The 27,457-nt window shown below is 38.7% G+C and overlaps 1 protein-coding gene across 1 annotated transcript in view; it reads right to left on the bottom strand.

The window, feature by feature from the left end:
* The window catches only part of PLXNA2 (plexin A2), a 1,613,917-nt gene that overhangs the window by 727,056 nt on the left and 859,404 nt on the right, over nucleotides 1-27,457 (bottom strand). The window contains exon 5 of the mRNA XM_044077136.1: nucleotides 9,771-9,871. Within this exon, the coding sequence (XP_043933071.1) occupies nucleotides 9,771-9,871 (101 nt within the window). The remainder of the gene's footprint in view (nucleotides 1-9,770; nucleotides 9,872-27,457) is intronic.

The following is a 27,457-nucleotide window of genomic DNA, read 5'->3' as shown; positions in this document are numbered from 1 at the left end:
TATATATATATATATATATATATATATATATATATATATATATATATATATATTTTTTTTTTTTTTGCTCTACTTTATATCAAGCACATCTGATGACAGCTATCACCCCTGGTATATTATGTTTTACTTGTTTATCAGCAAACTCTACATAATCCTATTTATTTGTCCATTTAACTTATAACTCACAACCTCTTAATCTATTATAAATATGTTACCATGCAGAAAGTCCTCATTTTAGTTATAGCACTTTCTAAGGCTAGGCAATAACAAGGTACTTTCTCTACTGTTTAAACTAACCTGTCACTGTCTACACTGACACTTTGGAACAACAGTCTCTGCTGCCTGTTCCCTTTACGTGGACAACACCTTTACTGTAGCATACATTGGTTTATGAAACTACTTTATTATTCCTCCCTGTTAATGCTTGCTTACATATTTGTGAAACATTTCAGCTGCCTTGGATTTTCTCACTCTCCGATTAAATAGTCTTTGACTCCTTGGCCCACTTATCATATAAACACGAAGCCCACACCCCCAGCCCTCTACTCACAAAACTCTTACACACCAACCATAACTCTTACTGAGTATGCCTTTCACTCCCATTCTGCCCTCCCATGATATTTTTACTCCCCTCTTATTAAAGTCAACAACCACAGTCACTCCTTGCACTACCACCCTGACAAGACAACCCTGCCTTCCACCTGTGCCATCTCACTGCATGCTAGCTAGTTTTATTTCATTAGCAGATAATTAGTAAAACACATTATAAGTGCTGCATACCTGTGCTTAGGTCTCCATCTTGGTTTTCAGATAAGATGGCTTTTCTGTGGAGTTTGCATGATCTCCTTGTGACCGCATGGACTTTTGTCATGTAACAAATTTCCTTGTTTGCCACATCCTACAGACACGTCATAGGTAAATTAGTGATACCCAACTACCCATAAGCATATGCTCGTGTTTGTGTGTGACTGTGTGTCCTGAAATAGACAGGTAATGCTCTCCAAGTTTAGTTTCTCTGCCTTATATGCACTAAGTGCTGGGACAAGCTCAGATGAATTAAAAATAATTGAATGAATGAGTGATTAATATTTAATTCTCTCTTTCTCTCTTTCCATGCAGTCTGACCGCAAGGCACAGCAACATTCATTAAAAGCTCTAAATCAATCAGCACCTCAAATTGATTAGTATCCCAAAACAAGTTGCTTAGGACAGCAAGTGAAAGTCAAAGGGTTCTAAAGCACAATTTGCACAGCGGCATTTAGGCAAGTATCTTTGAGTCACACTTGGAGAATATTCTATTAACTCAGAGCTGATAATGAAAGGTTCAATACTCAAACAAAATTCTTCCTGAAATGGGATTCTGAGGCAATCACAAGAAACTGAACACATGGCACGTGATGCCACCAGACTTTGTCTAGCAGGTCTAGAGTGCAGTTGTGCTGTCTACATTCAGGGATTCAAGTCAGTTAATTCTAACTCCTTAGTTGTCATTACATGAGATGAACATAATGCAACATTTTTCACTTACAGGTTAGTAGATTACATTACGTGGATAATTATATATTGTACAAAAAACATTATGCACGCACACACACACAGACACACACACACACACACACACACACACACACACACACACACACACACACACACACACACACACACACACACACACACACACACACACACACACACACACACACACACACACAGATATATTTAAAATAGGCAGAAGCAGGAAAAGGTAAATATCCTACACAGAGCTCCTGGCTTCTCCTTAGTGACCTGCTCTGTCTTGCCACGTCACTGAACTACTATAACAGTTTAATAAACAAGAAAGCTAGTTTATCAAAACTGTGAAACAAATATGTTCATAAAGGTTTCTTCTGCTACATGCAAAAATATTATTTAGGGTATTTTTGTCATCCAGAAGAGGGCAGACAATGTATTAAAAAAATCTATAAATTATTTAACAATTTAAAAAGTTGCTGCTAGAGAAGAGTCCACAGATCTGTTTCCTGCAGCCAAGTAAAATGAAGTTTGCCGAAGTAATTTAAAGCAATAAAGAGTGCGTTGCTGTGAGGGCAGACAGTTACTGCCTGGGTGTTTCTGATAAAATGTGCTTGATACAAACATGAGCTTCACTAATTCTGTGAAACTTTTAATATAATTCAGACTTCTGTGTCAAGGAGATGAGAATGCTGTGCTTTCTAGATAAAATATTATATGGCCATGGGTAGAAGAAATGAAGAAAATTTCGGAAATAAAATGCTAACAATTTGGTCTGGAGGGTTAAACTGGACTTGAATGGTCTAAAATTTTAAATATCTAAGTTATTGTTTCAGCTAATATCACAATAAAAATTTTCACATGTTTCCTTGGGATGGCTAGCCAATAACCCTTACGAAAAGCTTTTTTTTTTAATTAACTTACTAACCAGGTAGACAGTCCAGTCCAGCAGTAAATTTTCAGCAATGATGTTGCATTACATGCTCTGAACTGGTTCAGACTCCCAAATCAATTAGCCCACACGCAACTTCTTCTTACCCACAAAATACTATAAAACTTCTCTACTTGTCCTTCTATCTCATCAGTAATTTCACTAGCTCCCAAATCGCTCTTTGCACTCTCAAGACAAAAATATGCTTGAATTCTATAAACCAAAAAAAGTATGACGCAAAGTTTATACTCACGCTGTTCATCCAAGCTATGGAGCTCTATCCCAAATTCAATTAGAACTATATCGAGCTTCTGTGCAGTTAAGCCTTCTCTCAAAGAATTTGTCACTAACTCCTGGCTATGCTCATGCACCTCACCTGTACGACATACATTAACAAACACCTTACATTCTTACTAACCTGTCCTCTCATCTTACTATTTGTCTATCTATGCCCTTCAACACCTGCCCTCTCCCCACTCTTGGGGTGGACTTGTATCTTTTTGTTTTTATTTCCTAGCATAACAGACTATATCTGTAATATTTTTGTATTTACTGCTTATCATATTTAATCGTCATTTTTTTTCTTTTTCTTTTTATATCACTGGTGTCTCCTCATGCTTTACTGTATCCTATTTATTCCATTATCAAACTGTATGCATGTGTGTGTGTGTGTGTGTGTGTGTGTGTGTGTGTGTATGTAGATATATATATATATATATATATATATATATATATATATATATATACACACACACATATGTGTTCTTTTTTAGATATATCAGTACTAGTGTTTTATATGATGTTATTTAAATCATTGGGTCTCCTCTGACAATGGGTATTTATTAACTAGTCAGACTTTCCTGGTAAACAAATGTCAATAAATAAAGTAGTGATGTAAGAGTACAGGTGGTTACCCCAAACTATGCATGTACTCACAAGGTACAACTGTCAGCTGAACACTTTACAAAAGATGCTGAAGCAACTACAAAACAAGAATGAGTTCTACCTGTGGAACATCCCCAAGTCAACCCCAGTTATGTACTGCAGTCCAAGTGGCACTAACACATGATGGAAGTGTAAATAACATATTCCATGATCCTTTCAGATCCAGCAGCATTCAGTAAGGTATGCAGTTATGCACCACTGCAATACACTGACAAGCAGGAATCGACTCATCTGTTATACACTGCTAGGTTATCAGGCAGCTGAGGAAGGCATTATCAATCATTTCCTGATCTACTAAACTGATATGGCACATTCCTGCTGCATGGTGCTTACCATAACCACTGTGTGCTGCCATGGTACATACCATGACCACTGTGTACTGCCATGGTGCATACCATGACCACTGTCTGCTGCCATGGTGCATACCATGACCACTGTCTGCTGCCATGGTGCATACCATGACCACTGTCTGCTGCCATGGTGCTTGGTACTTACCATGACCACTGTGTGCTGCCATGGTGCTTACCATGACCACTCTGTGCTGCCGTGGTGCTTACCATGACCACTGTGTGCTGCCATGGTGCTTACCATGACCACTGTGTGCTGTCATGGTGCTTACCATGACCACTGTGTGCTGTCATGGTGCTTAACATGACCACTGTGTGCTGTCATGATGCCTACCATGAGTATTGTGTGCTGACATGATGCTTACCATGACCATTGTGTACTGTCATGTGTGTGCTGTCACGGTGCTTAAAATGACCACTGCGTGATGTCATGATGCTTATCATGGCCATTGTGTGGGGTCATGGTGCTTACCATAACCATTGTGTGCTGTCGTGGTGCTTACCATGACCACTGTGTGCTGTCGTGATGGTTACCATGACCACTGTGTGCTGTTATTGTACTTACCATGACTATTGTGTGCTGTTATTGTGCTGATGCCTTGACAAAGTAAATGTTATGAACAGATGTTACTTACTGCTTTCAGATTACCATCTAAAAAGAAGATTTTCAATTTCACAGGGGATTATTCATTTAAAACAAGGATAAAACATATAAATAAAAGACACAGACCAGTACCCTAAGTGTCATTACCTAGGGAAACAAAGTAGTAAGGGTCTTTCTGCATCACCTGGGAACAGCATATATCAGGTGATCTAAAGCCTACAATGCAGCCTAATGCTGGCTACACCGACTTTAACTACTCACAGAGAACCATACATTTCACCATAGAGATTGTGGGGTCAAAGACAAGTGGTATGGGTTAAATGAAGATAGATTCCAAATACTACAGGCAGAAAAAAGCATAAAAATTGCCATTAACCTTCACAATATAATCTTCCTTTGGAATGTGATTACTTTTAAGAAAAAACAAAGGTTAGTTATTATACAAAGTGGAAGCAATGGATCAATTAATGATTATTTGCAGAAGTTTATATTGATTATGCTGTGCATGAAGGAGGACAATATTAATATGTTGCTCTGACAGCATACTCCTGTACCAGTTTTTTTTAATTCAGATGTCCAACAGTAGGGTTCAGTAAAGTCCTACGTTAATTGAAATACGTAGCTGAAGAAGCAGTTTCACAGACATTTATACTGCACTCTCTCCAATACGAATTCCAAAGCTAAGATTTGTCCCCTTTCTTCAACTCTTAATTTCAGTAAAAACTCTTTCTTTGGGGAATGTTGTTATTTTTTCTCTTTCAACACACTTCTGAAAATAATATTTTCAAAATAGAGTGCCTAGCTTCTCGGGTATTGGATAAAATTTGCACTTGGTTCGGTTATCTATACTTCCCTCAGTGCTTTTGCCTCACAATTCTTGACATGTAAGTGGCATTTCTACAACAAACTACTTCAGTGATCACATACAGATCTCCTTCAAGACATCTGAAAAGTGGCTTGATTAACTAATTTGGAATGAAAGGATAATGCTATGAGCTCCAAAGTCAAGCCAAAGATCTCTTCTTTAATCTGGAAAAAAAATATTTATCAGTTTTGCTACTAAACTGCCCACTTTGTAAAAATGAAAATTGCTAATTCTAATGACACATATTCAATGATGCTTTTATAGTTTGTTTCCTCATGATTAGGGACAGGCTCTACTTTTAAGAAAGAACTTTACAGGATTATTGACAATATCATCCTATCCATAGGCACTTGTTATTTAACGACGAGACACTGCACCTTCAGAAAACAGAAATATGACTAGGCACTTTGTTTTACAAGTTTCATCCTTCATTACTTTAAAGTCTAAGCTTGTCATAAAGGCAAATTGCACTGAGCACACAACCATCGGCATTTGTTTTGTTTTTTTTTTGTTTTTTGGAAGGCCACTAAAGGTCTACAGTGGCAGTGCTATGAAAATTTACCATCATTTAGCAAATGCAATGCAGAACATTATAAAAGGTTTCCCAAACTGAAAAAGCACTTTCTAACCACATCTTAATTCAGACGACCTGTATATTCATTGTTCCATTCTCCAAACAACCTAATAATGCAATCCATTTACTTACAAGTGGTGCTAAAAAGTAGCTGAATTAACCAACACAAAGTGTTTTTTGTTTTCTTTGAATGAAAACAGCATAGAACATTTATTCTAATGACTAAAGTCAGTCAGCAAGCTACAGCAGCAGCAATGTTGGTTAACTAGGTTTCAATTCTCAATGTCTGTTCAAACTTGTGTTTCCACATGGGGTTGGGCGTCGTCTGGAAAAGACAGAAGTGTAAGCTTAATTAGAAATCTTTGGTCTAGATCCCCAGGCTAGGCCATAGTACCTGTACTTTCCATCAAGAATGGCCTTAGTTTCATATGCTAATAGGACTATTCATATCTCCTCTTATTGTGCCGGTCAAGTTTTCACAAATCATCAATAAAAGTGGGAAAGCATCTTCTGAGAAAGAAAACTGGGGCATCATGCTTAATGAGACAGAAAAAGGAAGACTTGAAATGAGTGTACTTATGGATGAGTTGGTAGCTGAGTAACTGAGTGTACTTATGGGTGAGTCAATAGCTGAGTAACTGAGTATACTTGCGGGTTAGTTGGTAGCTGAGTAAATGAGTGTACTTATGGGTGAGTCCGTAGCTGAGTAACTGAGTGTACTTATGGGTGAGTCGGTAGCTGAGTAAATGAGTGTACTTATGGGTAAGTCAGTAGCTGAGTAACTGAGTGTACTTATGGGTGAGTCAGCAGCTGAGTAAGTGTACTTATGGGTGAGTCAGAAGCTGAGTAACTGAGTGCACTTATGGGTGAGCCGGTAGCTGAGTAACTGAGTGTACTTATGGGTGGGTCAGTAGCTGAGTAACTGAGTGTACTGATTGGTTAGTCCGTAGCTGAGTAGTGGAGTGAGTGATAATAATTAGGACTAAGTAGATGGATGTCTAACTGCGTGAGTGATAATATCCAGGGGCTGATGGCTGGGTGCCACATTAAGTGAATCCAGTGTGGTGATGTCTACAACTGTCTGAGGCATTAGATAGCTGACCTAGCTCATGTTATGATGAAGAAGTTATAACCCCTTGACACCTAGTAGTTCAATGTTAATAAATAATCTCAAACTCTGAAAGAACAGATTTCTTAATATCATTCTGTTTGTGACCATTTGTCCATGTACAGCAAAATACCACAGAAAAACGATGAATATCTTGCCAAAACTATAAAAATAGTACTATCACACAAATCAGATATACTGAGAACATTCTGGAACTTTTTAAACCAGACTAACTATCCACATTTTAACGAAGTGCATAAGTCTGTAACATGTTAACGTCAATTAAAAAACTATAAGTTATTTATTTTGGAAAATGTATTCAAATAATGTATCTCACACTATATAACATTGGGAAAGAGAGAAATAAAATAGTTACTGCTAGAAGAAGAATAAGACAATTAAAGCTGACTGGCAGCATATGCTTTTTGACTATCATATTTTAAGTTTTTTTTTTAATAAATCTCAATTGTGGAGGGAGAATTTCAGATTAACATTATCATTTAGCTTTTGTTTAATTCTCCAGTTCACCTTGTGTTAAAAAATTAACAAATATCTTCTCCTTTAGTGTTTACCAGCAATATCAAGGAAAACCATCACAGAAAAATTGGGAGAAACCTATTTACCTTCCTTCTCTGTTGTTTAAAATGCAGCCATTAATGAAATGAATGCCATCAAGAAGAGAACTAAATGCAAGCTATGATATACAACTATGGTTTAACCTCTTGATGTTATTATGAAATAGAGTAAATAGACTCTGTGATAACTTAGGAAGAAAATGCTTTGAATATGTTAACAGTTTAGTTCAGTATTAGTGACAGATAAACCTTCTAACTAAGCCAGAACCAATGGCATAAAGAGATAAAGCCCAGAGCATAACGCAGGCAACCAGACTTTAACTAGTGGCTTAAGTTCTTAATGGCACCAGCAGGAAGAATGGGCCCACCCTGGGAGGGAGGGATTAGAGGCACAGCTAGCCACATATACTGCTGTTATCTAGCGGAAGAGGGATGGTCTAGGTGCAGGCATTAGATTCACCAAGCTATAAACCAGTGGTGACTATTAAAAGGGACTGCTCAGGAACACACACTCAGAATGGGAAGGGAAGAACATTATGGCTCAGCACAGAGATGGGCAACATTCATCCTCCTGCCCAGGAAGTAAGGTTAGGTCATTTAAAAATATGCTTTCATTGCTGAAATGAAGGTGAGAGCACAAAGCACCTATATGTCTACCTGAATAATGATCCTTCCCTCTCACTGTGGCTGCAGGTGGAATCCCAGAGTGGAGGAATGAATGACATTGTCCAACTTAGGGGAGACTCAATGGTGGCAGACATGGGATCAAAAATAACAAACAAAAAAATATAAATGTTGTACACAGTCTTTATAGCTAATTTAGTTTAATTTAGTCTAAGTATATTTTTTATTTAATAAACAGTATAACAAATAGTTAATAGCAGTAAGCTAATTCTTACATTAGAACTATGTATAACTTACTTGTTGGAATTTATTAAAATTCTATATTATTACTGCGGCAATCAAATCATTAAATAAAATATTTTTGATTAATGATAAAGTGAACTCCTTTTAACACTCCGGCCTATTTTCAAAATTTTCAGGAATGCTTCCCTGAAAGTATAGTAATCTATTTCTTACATAAATGTTCTCTTTTTATGTTTTGCAAATGTTAGCTAAAACAATTTTGTAATCTAATGAAATGACTGTTTTGCACTAAAATTATAAAATCAAAGCATGTGGTACACAAAACCTCAGATTTATGTAACTAAATTACTCTAAGCATGACAGGCAGTCTTTATGCAGTTCCAATCTATTACTTAACACATATGAATCTTGCATTATGTTTTAAGTTCATATGTGACTTATAGCTTGCCCTGATTAAATATTTACAGATCTACTGCTAGCTTTTGTACAGGATGCATGTTCCCAGTAGCAGACAACCACTCCTGTGTAAAAAGGCTCACTCTTTAGTTGGAAAGACATGCACTGCATCTAAAAAAAGAATAGAAAAGTGTCTGGCTACAAAAAGCACAGGTCTACAGATATGATGAGTTCTACATAGGGGAAGATCAAGCAAACTGCCTTAAGTAAAATGAAGTTTAACCAAGCAGTTATTTAATTATATACGACTAACAGAGACATTTGCATGTCCCCAACACACACTTTACCACCTTTGCCACAAATCAAACTAAGAACACCACTGTAAAAAAGATAGCATAGTATATTACCCAGTCAGAATTCTTTATCTCATAAAACTTACTAGGGTAAGCTTAAGCAGATACAAAGACATCATATATTTATTCATACCACATTTTATTATAAGTACAATGCAGGCAAGCTACATTCAGTAAGCCTTTTATACAGCAGCAGTAATACCACAGTGTGTGTGTGTGGTATGCGTAGGCTTTTAATATTAAAAAAATTGGATAAATATGATGAAAATGGGTAGAGATAGTTTAAAATGTATTGTCAACACTGTGCCCATGTAGGTATCACTAAATCCTAAAGGGAATTATGGGTAGAGTGTCATGCAGACAGAACACACTATATAATAGTACATAAAATTGCACTCATGAAAAGAGTAAAACATTCCCCATGGACCTGCAGATAAGACATGTGAACAAACGTGCATCTTCCTTTATGTTCATGCAAATCTGGTTTTGCATCAATTGTTAAGACAAAACTAGAAAAGGGAACATGAGAGGGGTAGTTGGGGGGCAGGAGCACAGGGGAAGTGAAAGGAAGAGAAAAGGGATGGAAATAAGAGTGCTGACTGGTGTCAACTTATGAATGCCAGTTAGCCTGAAAAGCCCAGCATGTGAACATTTCCCGGATATAAAATACATAGCACATCAGGAAATAGTACTCACATGTTATGAAGCACACACCAGCCACAGTGGGGATCTCCAGAGCTGAGACACTCTCTGCAGGTTGTATACTGTTCACACGACTCCACGGGCACTCTTACCACCTAAGGACAAAGCACACAGTTAATCACCAGTAAATACGTTCACATCTCTAATGGTAGGATCTGTTCTAAGAGTGCACTATTACTCATGTTAACACCTTTATGATATTACATTTTTCTGCACAGGAAGGGTACTTTCTTCTCATTTATATCCAGAGCTTGCTACCAATGTGAAGGGTTGACTAGAACAGTTGAATAAGAACAGCATTTGTTTACTTATCCAAGTCCACAAGGGAACACTAATTTAGATAAACGGACTATTTCAACTCTTATTGAAGGTAATATAATGTCACATGTGTAGGTACTTAGCTGCACATGACTGTTTAACTAAATAAATGTTATCAGAGTCATATGGTGGAGTGTGGAATATCATGGAGGAAAGCAAGGCTTTTCTAAAAATGCTTTTGATAAAAAATGTTGTTGTTTAAGCTACAGGCCTGTTTACAAGCCTGTTATTACAACAGATTTTTACAACCTGTTTACAAGCCTGTTATTACAACAGATTTTTACAACCTTGGGAGTGCATCCTTCTTTTGAATATTAATTTACACTACTTTCACAAATGCAAGAAATACTTTTAATTCTGCTCATAGTCTGGTCTTTTCAGTCCAGAAACCAAGGCTACTAAGAGAAACTAAGTTATGTAAGAATAGAATACATTAAATAGTACAGGCATCAAGCCCCTTTTTTCTATTTTTCACATGGGGGTCAGAGCATGACATCAACAGTAAAAATCACCTAGAGCAAATGCTCACACTCCAGAGTGTCTAGCCCTGCCATGGTCCCAGTCTTCAGTACCACACACACACACACACACACACACACACACACACACACACACACACACACACACACACACATCTATAGTCTTTAATCCACCTATTACATGTCTTTGGGGATCTGGGAGGAAACCAGAGAACCAGGAAAAAACCCATGCAAACAAAGGAAGGACATGTCAATTCTGCTCAGAAGGCACCCAAGCCAAGAATCAAACCTAAGAAACTCTTGCTGTAAAGTGACATTACTCGTTGTACAACTGTATTGTCTAAGCGTGCAAAAAAGTAACACTAAACAAACAACACAGCACTAGTGCACCTTATGAAAAAAAATATTTTAAGTAATCTCTGTTCAGCAATACATGGGCTTGTTATTTGTTTATGTAAGTATTGCTTCAGATGGGAAAAAAAGTTGGAAGCAGAATTTGAAAATGCACCTCTGACATAATCAACTTTCTTTCTGCTTAAATAATCAATTTGGAGGTCATTTGATTTCAGGGAAATGGGAACTTTTTCTGGTGGGACCTTTTAATGCACTGCATTTCTCACTTTCTAAATTTATTGGCCAAACTGCCATCACTGAATAGAATTAGCCCAGCACTGCATGAAAAGCAACCAAACCACCTAATACATTTTGGGGTTTTCTTCACCAAACAAATAAATAAGGAGCTACTGTAGAAACAGTTAAAACATTTTTCATTGACCATGATGCTATGATAAAGCTGTGGAAATGTTGGTGCAAAGTCTTTTTTTAAGCTTCACCTTTTTTAACATTCATAAACATTTAAAGTTATTGTCTGAATTTTTTGTGATTTGTCATGACATTTTCTTTTTATCATGAACAATAATTTTTCGGTTCTTCCGATTGTGCTTGTCAATCATCAGCCTCCTCACACATGTATTGATCCCATTTCCTCCCAGAAATCATCACATGAAGAGTAAGAGCTGAATGGATGGAAATTCTATTATGGCAGGCATGGAGACTATGTCTTCACTTGTGTCTTCCATTCAGCAGGCCCATAGGACATGTCAATCCAGTGTCTCAACAACATGAGTTTCTGGTTTCACCACCCGGAGACTATGTCCATGCCTGATTAAAAGAGGACCTTTATTTCCCACAGGCCAGGAAACTACACAATAAAATCCATCACTAAGTCATGTCATTAATGATACAGAGCTTGCAATATGTACTATGTGGCTTCCCAATCCATGAGTGGCTGCTACATCACTGTACTGCAGACACTGTCCATGTGTGCCCCATAAAGGACACCACAAAGAGCTGGCAACACCAATTACTGCTCCCACCCATGACAGTGTTGATTGCCATGCTCCTACATCTCCAGTAGGTGTCAGCAATGCAGCAGACTTGCATATTTTATCATCAGTCTCCTCTAAGGATAGGCAAGCATGCATCAGCTGTCGACTCCTCCTCCACATTGTCCACAGGGGTTATAGTTCCTGCTTTACCCTCTATGCCATAGAGCTGACTTTAACTGTCTAAATGATGGGCTACTCTATCTTCTTCATAATTTTCTATTTAAGTGTAACTGCACAAGGATACTTGGACACACACACACACACACACACACACACACACACACACACACACACACACACACACACACACACACACACACACAAGCTCCACTGAGCAATGTTCTGTGATGCTCATCATTTACTTAAAAGCAGGCAAATTTATTCTGTACAGTAAAATGTAACTGGTTCATTTTTTTCTACACATCCTGAGTGACATCTGCATCTGGCAGATAAAATAAAACAACTGGTCGTGCAGCCTTCACTTAATCTGTCTAACACAGCCAAGCTGCTGACAGCTGTAGAAAGCCTCTCTCAATAGACTCAGTGTCCCTTGTGACAAAGGCCACTGTTTATAATAAGGGCTGCCTTAAACTTAACGATGCAAGTGACACTATCTTCCCTGAAATGTTGCATTTAGGATAACATTTGTTTCCTTAGATTTAACACTTTGTCTGCTTTTCATGGTCTAGTCACTTGTTGATTAAACGTAATTTCTAAGGCTGCCTGCTCTCCAGAACTTCCTTAGCAGAAAATAAGTCATTAGTGGGTGTTGAAACTCCAGCCATCACAAAAGGGTGTTTTTTCCCAATAGTGCATTACACTGACCTTAAACTTTTGTATTCCGAAGCACGTATGAACACGGAACAGGAGGTTAGGAACATGCCACTTTAGAGCTTTAGTGATCCAAATGTTACCAGCTAAAGTAGGAATCAGACTACCAAACAAACCAGCAAGGAGTTTGTAGGGGCATGCTTTCTATATCACTGCCATGTTTCTAGAACCATCTTCTACAGCACTAGGCGATCCAACACATTACACTGCTCCTCATGTAAATGTACATCCCCAGCGGGTGCAGCAATGCATGCATTTCCTTCAGTATAAGCATATGTACAAGGACTATTTCAGTGATGTTTTTTCAAATCTTCGTTAACATCAATAAAAACTAGAAATAAAAATACTCGTCAAATAAATACATCTCATAAAGAAAACTGTTGAAAATGCAAATTTACAATAGTTTTTGGAAATAACGTAGCTTACTGCTTTGATAAGTACACAAGTGCAGTGCCCTATTACTCTGTTCTATAAAACCTGTCACAAATGTTTTCAATTTAATGCTACGTAAATGACTGCTGCTGGACACTCTTCAACACCCATGAAAGCCTTGCTTTGGCACAAAAAGGGAACCATTAAGCACAGTCATGCTGGCTGTAAGAGGGCTGCTATGACCTAGTGAAACACACCAAACTTCAGAAGGGCAGAGTGTCACAACCGAACATATCAAGAATGTCACCCAATTCAGACTGCATCTTCATATAACTATTATACTCTATTAAGTCAGTGTGCTATTTTCTGGGAAGCACTGTGATGCTCCCATGCAAGCTCTGCAAAACTTCATTTACTGAAGCAAGATGACTGAAATCATGTCAAATGTTCTCTAAGCTAAAAATCACAATGCTCACAAGCAGTTTAGGGCATAATGTCCCAACACAATAAAAAAAAAAAAAATCCAAAAAGTATCAAACTAACACTTCATAAGGTGCTATGACCTTTGAGCCTAAGTTAGGTGGGTGTGCCCAGCTTAGGTTTACTTTTATTTGCAAACTGACATGTTTCAGCATTAATTTTGCATACACAAAATTCCATTTTGTCTCATCATTTCATAGTGGTTCATAACTCTCATAATCAGGTTTGTGAACTAAACACACTTTTACTGAATGTATGCACATTTCCTACATCCAGTAATTTATTTTGTATGCATAGTCTCCTGAGTACCTGCACTTATGCTTTGCTTTCCATAACCCATGGTGGCTCGGCTATTTCTGATTATACACAAACTAACAACTCAGGCCCAGTCAGTCTTCTTCTGGATCCTACCTATGGGTCATTTAGGCCTTGAGGGGTTACTTCCTACTGAAGAGGTCACAAGATGTACTGGTACGATTTATTCTTCCCTAGCAAAATGACTACCAGCAAGTCATGTATCCAGTGGTCCTAGTGACGGTCATCTTATGGTGCCAAGTGCTGATAGATGTCACATTAAATGAGAGAGTACGGTATTGAACAGGAAAGGCATCATACAGCTGGGTGGGACATGTTTCCAAACTCCAGCAACATGCAAGGTGGGCAGACCCTCACATTTAACACACACATAAGCTGCACGCTGTTTCAGCTAAGAACTGAAATGAGTCACAAAAAGGAAAAGCACCGTCAAGGGGAAAAAGAGTTACACACATTTTTAACTACATGTTAAATTTAAAATATTTAAATAAGTCAGAAGATATGAGGAGCTCACTGAGGGGATGTTCTATCATGAGATCCATACTTCACTCATGGGACTCAGAAAAGAGATAGAATGATGTGCTACATGCAACTTGTCTGCCAAACACAAAAGAACATGGTATGACCAAATACTGTGGGCTTATTTCCATGCTTTGTTAATGCAACACAAACATATACACACATCTTTGTGCATGACACCACTCTGGAATAGCGAATGTTACCTCACACCTAGCATCGGAACAGACGTCCAGAAATACTGTGCAACTGCCATGCATTTAGAATCATCCAGGCTACAGCTTCTTCAGCCACTACCCAGGAAAAGCACATAAAGAATAAAATATGGTATATGTGCAAAAAAAGAACTAAAATACACAGTGTTTATATAGACATCAAGCTGCATTTAACAGGAAGTTGACTGGTCCAAAATGGCCATTTATTTGATCAATGACCTATCAGATAAAAAAGCAAAAGTTACTAGCCAGTAGTCAGGGTTTTGTCTTGTTCCTCCATATCTCTTAGGCACCTGTTGTTTTTTTTTTCATCAGCCAGTACGGTTCCTGAAAAATGGGCTTCGATGATGATTGTCCTGGTCTCCACTGTGAAGTCTGTTGGCATTAGCCCAGCATTTCACTGCACAGCAGTACCCACTGCCACACTGTAAATGTTACAGACCATTCGGCTGAGAGATATTTAGAAGTAGTGGCCTGGGTCCTGACCTTTTCATTAAGTGCCCCATGTAATGGTTGCTCCACCCTGGGAAGCATTTTGCTGGAATTTTTCTGTTGGAAACAAACATTGTGTTTCTGACAGTTCAATGTCCTCTAGGAGAGGGCTGAGGATGAATAATTCTTCTCCGAGAAGTATCATCCTGTATTCTATGTTTGGTGGGTGGGTTGTGGCCTCTGGACATCAGTCGTCTCAAAAGGGTTGCTACTAAAAGTACAGTATCTGACTTGGCGGTCTCAGACCATGCTGTTCATTTCCTGAGCAAGCAGAAAATTCCAAGGTCCTACGCCACCCAAGTGCTGGTATCTTTTCAGATGCTTCTCAAGAGTGGCCCCACCTACAATGCCTGGAAGTGTACCTGCATGCCTGTTGCAGCCTTCTCATTAGGTAAATATCAGGTCATTGGGTTACCCCATTTACACAAAAACAGAAGGCAGAAAGTGCCAAACTTTGGGTCTTTGAAGGTGTGGTGATCTGGGAGAAACTGTACCTTCACCATCATATTTTAATGTGACTGGAGGGGGAGAGAAAATATGCTTTGACTATTGTGGTCTTGAGAACTGTCTCCAAAGTCTCAGTCAATGAGAAAGGCTTCTTTGTGGCCTTCTGAGTAAAGGAAGGCTGCAGAAATCTTGTGAAGGCTGATACCAGCATGATCTGTGTTATCTCAGCATGTCTACTAGGTACAGATGCCAGCGAGTGATCCTGTGATATAAGCATAGGTACCTCAACCATGGCTGCATCATCATCATTAACCTCACTGGATGCTGCTTCAAAGAGGCTAGTAAAAGAGCATAACTGGCCCTCAGCATTGTGATCACTGGAAGGCCATGATCCAGGGAGGGTAAGTGGGAAATGCTGGCAACAGATAAAGACGCTGTGCATATAGTGCTGCACATAGAATAGGCACCTGCCAAGTCTGACCAGATAATAGTATTTGGTCAGTGTCAAACAGAAACACTGAACAAGACCCTAATGTCACTGCTGGAGCAGAAATCTTCAGCCCCTGTAATTTTAGTGTCAGATGACTGGTGTGCGCTGTGAACTGTAACAGGGCTAAAGTCATGAAAAGGATAACATCTAAGAATCTGCAAAGCACTACATACACTGTTTCATTGTGGCCATTAAACAATGGAACCCAACAGCCTCTGCCTTAATGTGCATTGTGGTCTGAGACAACTTTCTGTAGATGATCTCTTGGTGTATAATGGCCCTGGGTGCGGCTATCCTTTTGGGCTGAGGTGGGAGATTTTTATATCTCAGTCTTAGCTCAATAAGTGAAATGGCCTTCACTTACTCCTGAGGCCATGTGATCAACAGAAGGTCTTGAGCCTCTATATTTTACTGTACTGATATTTGCAGGGCACAGTTGTTGGAGCAGATGGTGATACAGGCCTCTACACTGAAGCAATGCTTATAACTGCATTGGCTGCCAAGGTCACTGACAACAAGAAGGTCATGTTTGGACTTGGCATAAAGGAATGCTTCTTTAATGGGTCTTTAACCTTTCTACCACCCTGTCATGAGGGATTGCGAGTTACAAGTGGATGGGTCACTGGAAGAATCCAAAGAATCATCCAGATTCAGTCTTTTAGCTGAAAGGGCCTGTTTTATAGGGTGTGCAACAAGGTTTTTAAAGCAACTCTTTAGCAAGACTCTGCTGAAGTCTCTGTAAATAGAGAAATCTGCAGAATTATGCCCTTGTGAAGCAAAACAAACATCAAATCTGACAGTCAGTGGGAGACATAGCCACACCACAGTCACAAGGGTTAAACAATGGTTTTAGTCTGGTTCTGATGGAGGAAATAGGCCTCTGGCCTGGATGCTGAAAACTGAAGATATGGAACTCTAAAGTCCAACTTAACAGGGATTACCTTGATAACGATGTGTTTCAAAAATCAAGAGGAATGTACCAAAACAGTGAACCCTTGCAATAAATAAATAAATAAATACAAAAATAAGTAAATAAACAAAGAAGCAAATACTGTGCTGAAAACAGCATCAGAATGCTCCACACTGACCAGTTACCTCTAGGCTTTTGGATACTAGCCAAAACATTATCCAGCCCTATAGTGCCTTTTTTAGGCACTACCAAACATACAAAGCTTCCAGCATAACAAAAGCTACTCTGGACAAGCTAAAGGTGTTATTGCTCAATGCTTGGAGTCTCAACAAGAAACTGCACTCCCTGGAAGCTCTCCTCACCCTGGTGAATGATGGCTTCTGTGCAGTTACTGAAACATGGTTCAAAAACACAGAAAGCACTCTGTCATTGCATGGGTATAACTCATTTCATGGGTTCTGACCGCCCACTGAACATGAAAGAGCAAAAGGCAGAGGTGTATCTATCTACACAAAGGATATGCACACCTCAAGGCTAGTCAAACAACATGACATGTTTGAGCTACTCTGTGTCCAAATAACAGTGGGAAAAATTCATTACCATAGCCTTGTTATCTACAGGTCCCTCACCATGAATCAGGACACCCATACATCATACCTGAGTTTACTAGACTTACTCACCATCCAGACCAATACCATACTCATGGGTGATTTTAACTACCCCCTCCATTAATTGGGAGGCATTCATGACTCCTAACATGCAGGCTGAAAGATTTCTTGACTTTGTAAATTAAAATGCCTAGACTGGATCCTTATCAACAGCCACCTTGATACCTATAAACCAGGAACGCTTCCTTACGATATCAGTGACCATATGCTAACCTACATTATTAAGCAAAGAGTCCATATCCCAACTACTAATAATTTTAAAACCTCTCGCTCAAAAAAAATTTTTAATCCAGAGAGCTTCCTAAATGAACTGAAAGCATGTGATTGGTCACCATTGTCTAATCTTCAACTTGATGAAGCAGCAGTGACCTACTTTAACACTAAATTTCTTCAAATCCTGGATTACCACGCCCCCTATCGCCCTTCCTGAATAAGAACCAAAATTGCCCCCTGGCTCACAAAACAAACTAGGCAAAACATCCTCCTTAGAAATAAAATCTGGGCTAAATGGAGAGCCTCCAAATGTCCATCGGATCACCATTACTTTAAACAGTTAAGAAATGCCACCAAGAAAGATATTCTTAGAATCAAAAAAGAGTATTACCTTCATCTCCAAAAAACCCATCAACAAAAACCACAAAAATTCTGGTCAGGCATAAACAAACTTCTTCAGCCAGGGTACTCTTCTACTCCTGCCCCAGCAGGGTTCAACCATGATAACTCCAACCAGATTCCCGACGCCTTTAATAACTACTTTACTGAAGCCATTCAAACCCTAGCCAATACTCTACCACCAATGACCACTTCACCATTAAATTCCACTAAGACTCCTTCTCCTACCTTTCAAATACAACCTGTAACTACATCCCTAATCTGCAACCTCCTTCAAAAACTAAAACCTTGCACCCCATCTGCTGACTGTCTGCCAGCTGAATACCTGCAAATTGCAGCAAAAGCCATAGCCTATCTCATCTCCATCCTTATAAATAGAACTATTTTAGAAAGCAAAATCCCTGCCATATGGAAAGTATCCCACATCATCCCATTACATAAAGATGGGTCATCCACTGAGCTCTTCAACTTTCGGCCTACTGCCTTACTCTCTCCAATAGCTAAGATAATGGAAAAATGCATTCACAGACAACTACTTGACCACCTTCTCCAAAATAACCTACTTGCCAACTGCCAACATGGCTTCAGGCCATTCCATAGCACAACCACTGCCCTGCTATCCTTTTCTGACACCATAAACAAAAATTGTAACAATAATACCTTCTCCTCTGCACTATGTATTGACCTTTCAAAAGCCTTTGATATGGTAAACCACAACATACTTATAGACATACTAAAAGCCCAATCACTTGATCCACAAGCATTACAATGGTTTAAGTCCTACCTGGAAAACAGACAGCAAGCAGTACTTTGGAAGAATAATCTTTCTACTTCCCTCCCTGTGAACATTGGAGTACCCCAAGGCTCTATCTTAGGACCCCTACTCTTTTCATTGTTTATTAATGATCTACATACCCAAATTCCTCAAGCCACCTGCATACAATATGCAGATGACTCTACTTTAATTTGTTCAGCCAAGGCCATAGCCTCTCTCCAGTCTCTCACTAAAACTGTATTCAACAGTGTTGAAAATTGGTTCGTGCAACACTGCCTCCTCCTGAACCCCCCAAAAAACAGAATTATTGCTCTTTGCTCCGACTCATAAATCACCTCAACTGTACTTTACAATAACCTCAAACAATGCAACTAACATAACCCCAGACACTACAACCCATCTACTAGGAGTAACAATTGATAACAACCTTAGCTATGATGACCACAATAATTCTACAATAAAGTCTGTCAACAAAAAACTAGGCACCCTTTAGAGAATCAAACCCTTCCTTACCCCTTCAGCCAGAATGACTATTGTCCAGACCCACCTTATCTCTACCCTGTTCTATGCTTCTGCGATATATACCAATCTGTCTAAAAACAACCTTACCAAACTTTCCACCAGTTATAATAATATAGCCAGATTTGCCACTGGCACCCCATTTAGAACTCCCCACTGTCTCAACCTCAAACAACTGGGATGGTTAGAACTGCAAAACCAACTACTTTATCTACAGCTTGTTATCACCCAAAAGATCCTTTACCACCCTAACAATACCCCTATTCTCACTAATCTGATTACACCCTACAAAAATCTTGCAACACTATGCTCAGCTAAAAAGCTCCTTATTTCCACTATTAAGTCAAAAAACTAAGCTGGGGACTCTATTTTCTCCAACACAGTAGGTAAAAACTGGAACCAGCTTCCTACTGAATTTTCCACCCTTGCTTCCACTTCCCTATTCAAAAAACATCTTAAAGGACATCTTAAATCTCACTGGCTTTGTCCATGCTCTAACCCTGACTGATATCTCATTCCCCTTCTTGCTCTCTCTATACTTCTCTTCCATACTATTCTTTGATGCCTACATCTCCTTCATATTACAAAAAAAAATGTATTTTTTGTCTATCTCTCTGTATTTTGATATTAACTTCAACCTACTAAACGACTCAGTACAGTTTTGTTCTGACCTATGTAGCCAATGTACTGTAATTCACTTGACTACTACTATATATTGTATTTTTTATCACTGCTAGTGCTTGGAGCTTTTCTCCCCGGGCCTCTTCTGAAAATGGACATATATCCAGTTAGACTAGCCCGATTAACAAATGTAAAATAAAATAAAATAAATAAATAAATGTCCTGAAGCAACTAGTCTGCACTTCCACTGGGGAAACAAATATCCTAGATCTGGTACTTACAAATATGGGAGAGTGCTGCACCTCCACAATTCCCCTCCCCCCAGTGTGATCTACTCACTGGTAAGATCAAATCACAAAGCAGTCTCCCCTGAAATAAAGGTAAAACTAGTCCCCCACCCAACCCAAAAAACTTTAAGAACTTCTGTAAGGTAAATTACCCCCTATTAAGGGACAGCACTGCTAGCTTCCAAGCTCCCCCAAATCCAGGAAACAAAAAAAACCTATGCAGACACATACACATAAACCCTGCTGTATGACCATATAAACAACTGCATAGAAATGGCAGTACCAGACAAAAATAAACCCAGGTCAAACCACAAAAACAATCCACCCTGGAGGACTACTGGTATTAATAGGTTGTACACCAAAAGAAAGAACATCCTGTCAAGAAATGAGATGGAATGTGCACAACAGAACAAAAAGTCCCTCATTCATCTAAACAAGTGAATCAGGAAACTAGTCAAGTCTCTGAATGCAGATCTGGATGTAAAAAATAGCCTCCACAGCAAAGAATAATTATAAGGTATTTTAGTTACGCCTGCAGTCTTAATGGCAATATCCAACAATGTGTAAAGTTAGTTGTAGATGGCATCACCTATACTCAGTTAAAAGATACTGCAAATCTACTGGGTGACAAATTCAGTTCAAATTTCACCTCCCCATCACCCCAGTTCTCCCGCAAGAAATGGCCTTTACCAGTCCACCACCAATTAACATCATAGAGCAGGTTGCCACTGTGCACTCTAAAGCTAGAATCATGTCTTCAATGGGGCCTGTTGATATACCAGGTTGCCTCTTAAACAGAATCAAGACTTCTTAGGATCATTAGGATCTCTGCTTAGCCACAGCCTCTGGACTGGCTTTGTAACAATAGACTGGAGGACAGCAGCAGTCATCCCTCTGCATAAAGGGGACTATATACTGACCCAGGAATTTACAGACCCATAAGTTTGTCTAGTCTTATATGCAAGGCCATGGAAAGAATAATCATGGACCTGATAAGTAACGACATAGGAAGCTAAGAATAAATGAAATAAAAATAAGGCAAAGGAGAGACAGGATGTCTGAAGGTATTAGAGGAGAAAGAGCTGAAATTTTAGCCAGAACAGCAAGGGGAAAGCCATGAGTCAGAGGGGAATTCTTTTAGTTGCAGCTTACATAAATTAATGAGTTATAGTGTCCTGGTTGGTACAGGGATTGTATTCCAGACTTTTGCTACACAGTGTGAGTGCAGACTTTGACTTTAACACCTTTATATATCTGATTAATGGATTCAAGAAACTCAACTTGAAATTATTGCTCAGGAAGTGAATTTCCTGCATCCATTTCAACAGCATTTAGCAAAGGATTACTGTTGGAGACCCCATCAGTGGTGGCTGGTGACTTCAAATTAAAGGGGGGCTGCAGGAGACAACTGAATGGGTGGGGCCAATGGGAAGGGGTCTGACCAACTAGAAAGGGGTGGAGCTATGCTCAAAACCACAACAACTAAAACTTTAATTAAATACACTGCCCTGGGTGCCAAACCATAATTATGAGAGTCCAATCAAGACAAAATGAAGCATAGACGAAAAAAATATTTCAATGCATTGGCTACATGACAGCTTACTTAATATCTAGATGGAAACAAAAAGGCTGTGAGGCATGAACAAATAAATGACTTTTTAAATACATTACTGGAATGCCAGTCAAAATCAAGTATAAAAAAAACAAGCAGCACTCAACTCAAACCACTTCTCCTTGCACTGCATTTCTAATTATAACTTATATTCAGCTTTATAAAAGTACCAAGTAACATGCCGAAAGTAGCAATCTCTGTGATACCCTCACTTGTAAAAATGTTTCGTATCCAAAAAAGACCTGCTGCCTGACAACAACTATCTACTTGTTTCATGGGGAAAACATGATCAAAGTAAAAAATGAACAGCAAACAAGAAACAAGCTCAAGATAAATTGCTTAAAGGATTACTGCACAGGTTATGGACCACACATGATAGACTGGCATTCTGTTTAGTTTACACGTAAAGCCTGCAAAGATGACTGCAAGTCTCTAACAAATGTAATGAGCGTCTGAAAATATTGTAATCCTGTCCTTTATTACAAATACTGTCATATGAGCTCTTCCCCCCACTTGCAAGGTCTCTTCACCACCTCTCACCATAATATCTAACAATGGTATGTACCATCATTTCCCCAGAACCTAGTACTAAACTACAGGGAGTGATCATCGACAACAACCTCAAGTTTGATGCTCACATAGACAAAACTATTAAAACAGTTAATAAAAAATTAGGCTCTTTATACAGGATTAAATCATTCCTAACCCCATCTGCTAGAACTGTTATTGCCCGTGCACATCTGCCATCAACTCTTCTTTATGCCTCACCCATCTTCGTAAACCTAAGCAAATCAAACTTCAATAAGTTAACTAGATGCTACAATAACATTGCCAGATTTGTCCCAGGATCAGCTCATAGAACCCATCACTGCCTTAACCTTCAATCGTTAGGCTGGCTTGAACTACACTATCAACTGCAATATAACCAACTAATAGTTGTTCACAAAATCCTCTACCAACCAGACAGTACACCCATACTGAAAAATATTATTACCCCCTACAGTAACCTAAAATCCCTTTGCTCTTCCAAAAAATTGCTAGTGCAAACTGTTAAAACCAACAATTCAGCTGCTGAATCACTATTCTCCAACTCTGCTGGTAAAGACTGGAACCTACTTCCTGCTGAACTCACCACTGACCCCTCCTTATCCCAATTCAAAAAATCCCTTAGGAAATATATAAAAATGCAGTGGCTTTGTCCCTGTACAAACCCTGACTAACCCCCACTCAAACATAATTCATAAATGAGAACCTCATTATAGGAATAAAATTCTGACCCTCTAACTGTTTAAAATTCTGTGCATCACCCACCTACTGGAGAGATTTAAAGTAAACACTACACCATGTATGATAACCACCTGTAATATATGTGTTTTCCTTTTTCAGATGAAATCTTTAACTATTTCTTTCTCAGCTACTTGCTTCCAACCTTTGCTGTGTGTATGTGAGAAAAACATGTACCTGTGTGTACATATCATTAAACAAATCTCAGTTTTGTGATAAGTCACTGTAATAATTTGACTGTATTTACACTTGTTTTTGTACATTTGGAGCTTTTCTCCCCGGGCCTCCACTGAAAATGGACCTGTATCCAGTCGGACCTTACCCAGTTAACAAATGTAAAATAAATAACAAATGTAAAATAAAATAAAAATAAAAAATAAATATGCATTTCAATACCTAAGGCTTATACGTTTTCTAGTTATGTAAATATTATCTGCATGAAAACAACAAAGATGCTTTCAGTGTTGGTAATTCTTTAACAGTATGCTTATTAAAGGTTACTTGCACCTTACAATCTCAGACAGGCTTACCTGATGGTCATTAAAGCATTGCTACTTAAGCACAGAGCAATAGGGCACTGTGACAGCATGCATTTTCTGAATAATAAGAAGCATAAATCAACAGTATAAAAATATGACAGAAAACCAGAACATTCTGCAAAATCAAGGACTGATGAAAAGCCACTGTTGTACTTGTGTCTACCTTGGATGGGGAAATACTCTGCACACTTACACTGCATAACTGCTCCTTGCCTTGCTTGGACACATCCAGAGTCACTACATGGGGGAGTGGGGTGCAACAAGTTTGTCAAAATTTGAAATTTCTCTGGCTGACGGTGATGGCTCTGACACTCATACCAGAGCAAGGAATGTGGACAAAGTCATTCACAGAAGTGGGACAATGGACAAAAATAAGGACAATTTTTAAATATTGCTCTTATAAACTTAGAAAGATAATAGAATAATACTAGGTCTTGCATTAGTATGAATTTTCTGAAGGATATGAAATCTGAAACTCAAATGTCTGTCATTATTTTCTAACTTCAATCTCTAATGATTTGCCACTAATTTGCCAGAAAACCACAATTTTAAGAAAAACAGACCAAAAATGTGATGCAAAAATATAAAATTGCCACATAATACAGCTGGGAACCTGTCAAAGAAGGGACACTTATTTAATTATTTTATTTATTTATTTATTTTACATTTGTTAACCGGGCTGGTCTAGCTGGATACATATCCGTTTTCAGTAGAGGCCCGAGGAGAAAAGCTCCAATACAAAATGGAAGTACATGTTTAAATTACAAAATTCAAAGTATAGTTACTACAAAGAGAATATAGATTACATATGCAGGAATGAAAAATTACATAGATGTTATATAAGACAAGGACAGACAGGAGGTTATACACAAAACATTGATTTTGTTATATTACTGGAAAATAGACTGAAATCGGAGAATCTTCCTAAATTGTTATAAGGAAAGAGAGATTTTAGAGATCTGCAATTAGGGAAATGGGCTAGGATATGGGACTAGAAGGTATGAGATATGTAGTTAGTCAGGTTCACGACATGGGCATATCCATTGTGTGGAGAGATATTCTTTAAGGTTAAATTTGAACTGATTGATAGTAAGTCTAAGGTTGTTTGGCAGGAGTTCCACTGCTTGCCAATGGAATTGAGAGGGCATCCCCACCTAAGTTTTTGCTTTAATAGTTAGGATCTGGATGCTGTTTGATGATCGGAGACTGTTGAGGTTAGTATATGGAGTCAGAATTCTGCACAGTGAGGGAGTTCTATCAGGATGGTTGATTATTTTATAAGCTTCAAGAAGTTGGCTAAGTTTGAGGAGATTTGGCAGTTCCAACCATCCAAGTTTCCTCAGATTAAGGCAATGATGGGTTGGGGAACCTGTAATAAATCTGGCAATGTGGTTGAGAGAGCATGTTAAGTTCTATTGAGAAAAGAGAGGATCGGGAAGCATAGAGGAGGGAAGAGAGGAGATGGGTAGGGGCACAGTTAATTTGGTAGTGGGAGTTAGGAAGTTTTTAATTCTGTACATAGATCCTAGTTTTTGTTAACAGACTTTACTGTTTGGGTAATGTGTATGTCAATTTGAGCTTATGATCAATAGTAACACCTAGCAGTTTGGTACTGGTGACAGGTCCCATTATTGGATTTAATATGGAAGGTTATGTTGTTAGTGTTTGGGAGTTCTTTACCTAGAGGTGAGAAGACGTTGGGGAAGAAAAGTAATAGTTTCGTTTTAGCTGGGTTAAGTAGGAGTTTTAAGTCAGTGAACCATTTTTCAACTAGTGAAAAACAATGTTGTGTGATCGTTTGGAGATTCGAGAGGGAGACGTTGGAGCAGATTAAGGTGAAGTCGTTGGCATATTGGATGCAGGTGGATTTAGGGACGACTGATTGAAGGTCATTTATGAAGATGGAAAACAGAAGTGGGCCCAGTATCGAGCCCTGAGGAACACCTATGGTATTAGGGAGCAGTCCTGATATTCTGTTTTGCCACAGGACAGCTTGTTGTCTACCAGTGAGGTAGGCATTGAACCAGTTTAGTGCTGGAGTGTCCAGGGTTTCAAGGATGTTAAGAAGGAATTGATGATTGACCATATCGAATGCTTTTGATAGGTCCAGAAAGAGGGCAGAGGATATAAGTTTGTTATTACGATTGTTGTTGATTGAGTCAACAAAGGAAAGGAGGGCACGTGCTGGGCATTGGACAAGAGATGATTAGAGGTCAGATAGTGAAGAAGTTGTTGTGGATGCATCTTTCCATGATTTTGGGACAGGATGGCTATTGGTCTATAATTTGACGCTTCCAGGAGGTACCTCCTTTGTGAAGTGGAATGATATAAGAAGTCTTCCAAATGGAGGGAATGTTCATCTCAGTTATAGTTCTATTGATAAGGATTGATATGGGTAGGCTATTTCATCGGTGGTTGGTTTGAGTTTTTAGGAGAGGAAGAGACTGGCTTTAAATTGAAGGGGTAGGGCAGGTGGGGAAGTGGAGGTAAGTTGACTGGCTAGGGTTTGATAGTCTCAGTGAAGAAGGAGTTAAAGGTGTTGGCTACTTCTTCTTGGCCTTTCTAACAATTTCTCGGGGTTGGGGTGGAAGTTTTGCCTGGGTGCAGAAGGTTGTTAAAACCTGCCCAGAATTTCTTTGGGTTGTTCTGGTGTTTTGCTGGAGGTTGCAGAAGTATTGTTTTTGTCTTGGGTAATGGCAGTTTTAGTGGCGTTTCTTAGTTGTTGAAATTTATAACGGTCTTGGGGGTTTTTGTGGCTCTCCATTTATCCCAGGCTTAGTTTGATTTTGGATTTAGTATCACTAGTTAGCCAAGGTGCTATGCGAGTTTTGGTTCTAATTTGTCTATGTGGGGCATGTGAGTCAAGTATCTTAAGGAATGTGTCATTGAATTTAATATGGTCCAGTTGCAGGATTTCAGGTCGGCAAGAAATAGTTGAGGGACTTAATTTTTTTGTTTCTGATTAGTCTATAGTGAGTTGCCTATTCTGGTTGGGGATTAGTACTGTTAACTTGAGCAGCTGACAAAATGAAAGAATCTACATGCATTTCTGAAATAAAAGTAATCTATAACATTACAGTTATTTATAATTGTAAACCCTCCACGTTTCCTTCCAAAATTGCCATTTTGTGGAGGGATTATTAGGGGGAGAACAACATTTTGAACCAAAATTGGGGACAGTTGAGAGGTTTGGATATTCCTAATTCTATAACATGATTTATTTGCGCGTACTTCTCAACCACTTAATGCAGGAAATCTGGACAAGGCCAAATATATTGGGGGAACATACAAACAGTAGTAAATTGCTCTTGTATAAACTTAAGACAGTTGATAGACTAACAGGTCTTGCTTTAGCATGCATTTTTCTGAAGGTTATGAAGTCTGAAACTGAATGTCTATCATTATTTAGTGACTTCATTCCTAAATGAGTTGCCAGAAAACCACAAATGTTATGAGGAACAAATCAAAAATAAGAATAAAAAATCTATTCATTCTGCAAAAATCTGGACAG

The sequence above is a fragment of the Protopterus annectens genome, chromosome 7.part0 (assembly GCF_019279795.1).
Source record: "Protopterus annectens isolate FY-2018-M chromosome 7.part0, PAN1.0, whole genome shotgun sequence".
NCBI lineage: Eukaryota > Metazoa > Chordata > Ceratodontiformes > Protopteridae > Protopterus > Protopterus annectens.
This window is presented reverse-complemented; position numbering and strand designations above follow the sequence as displayed.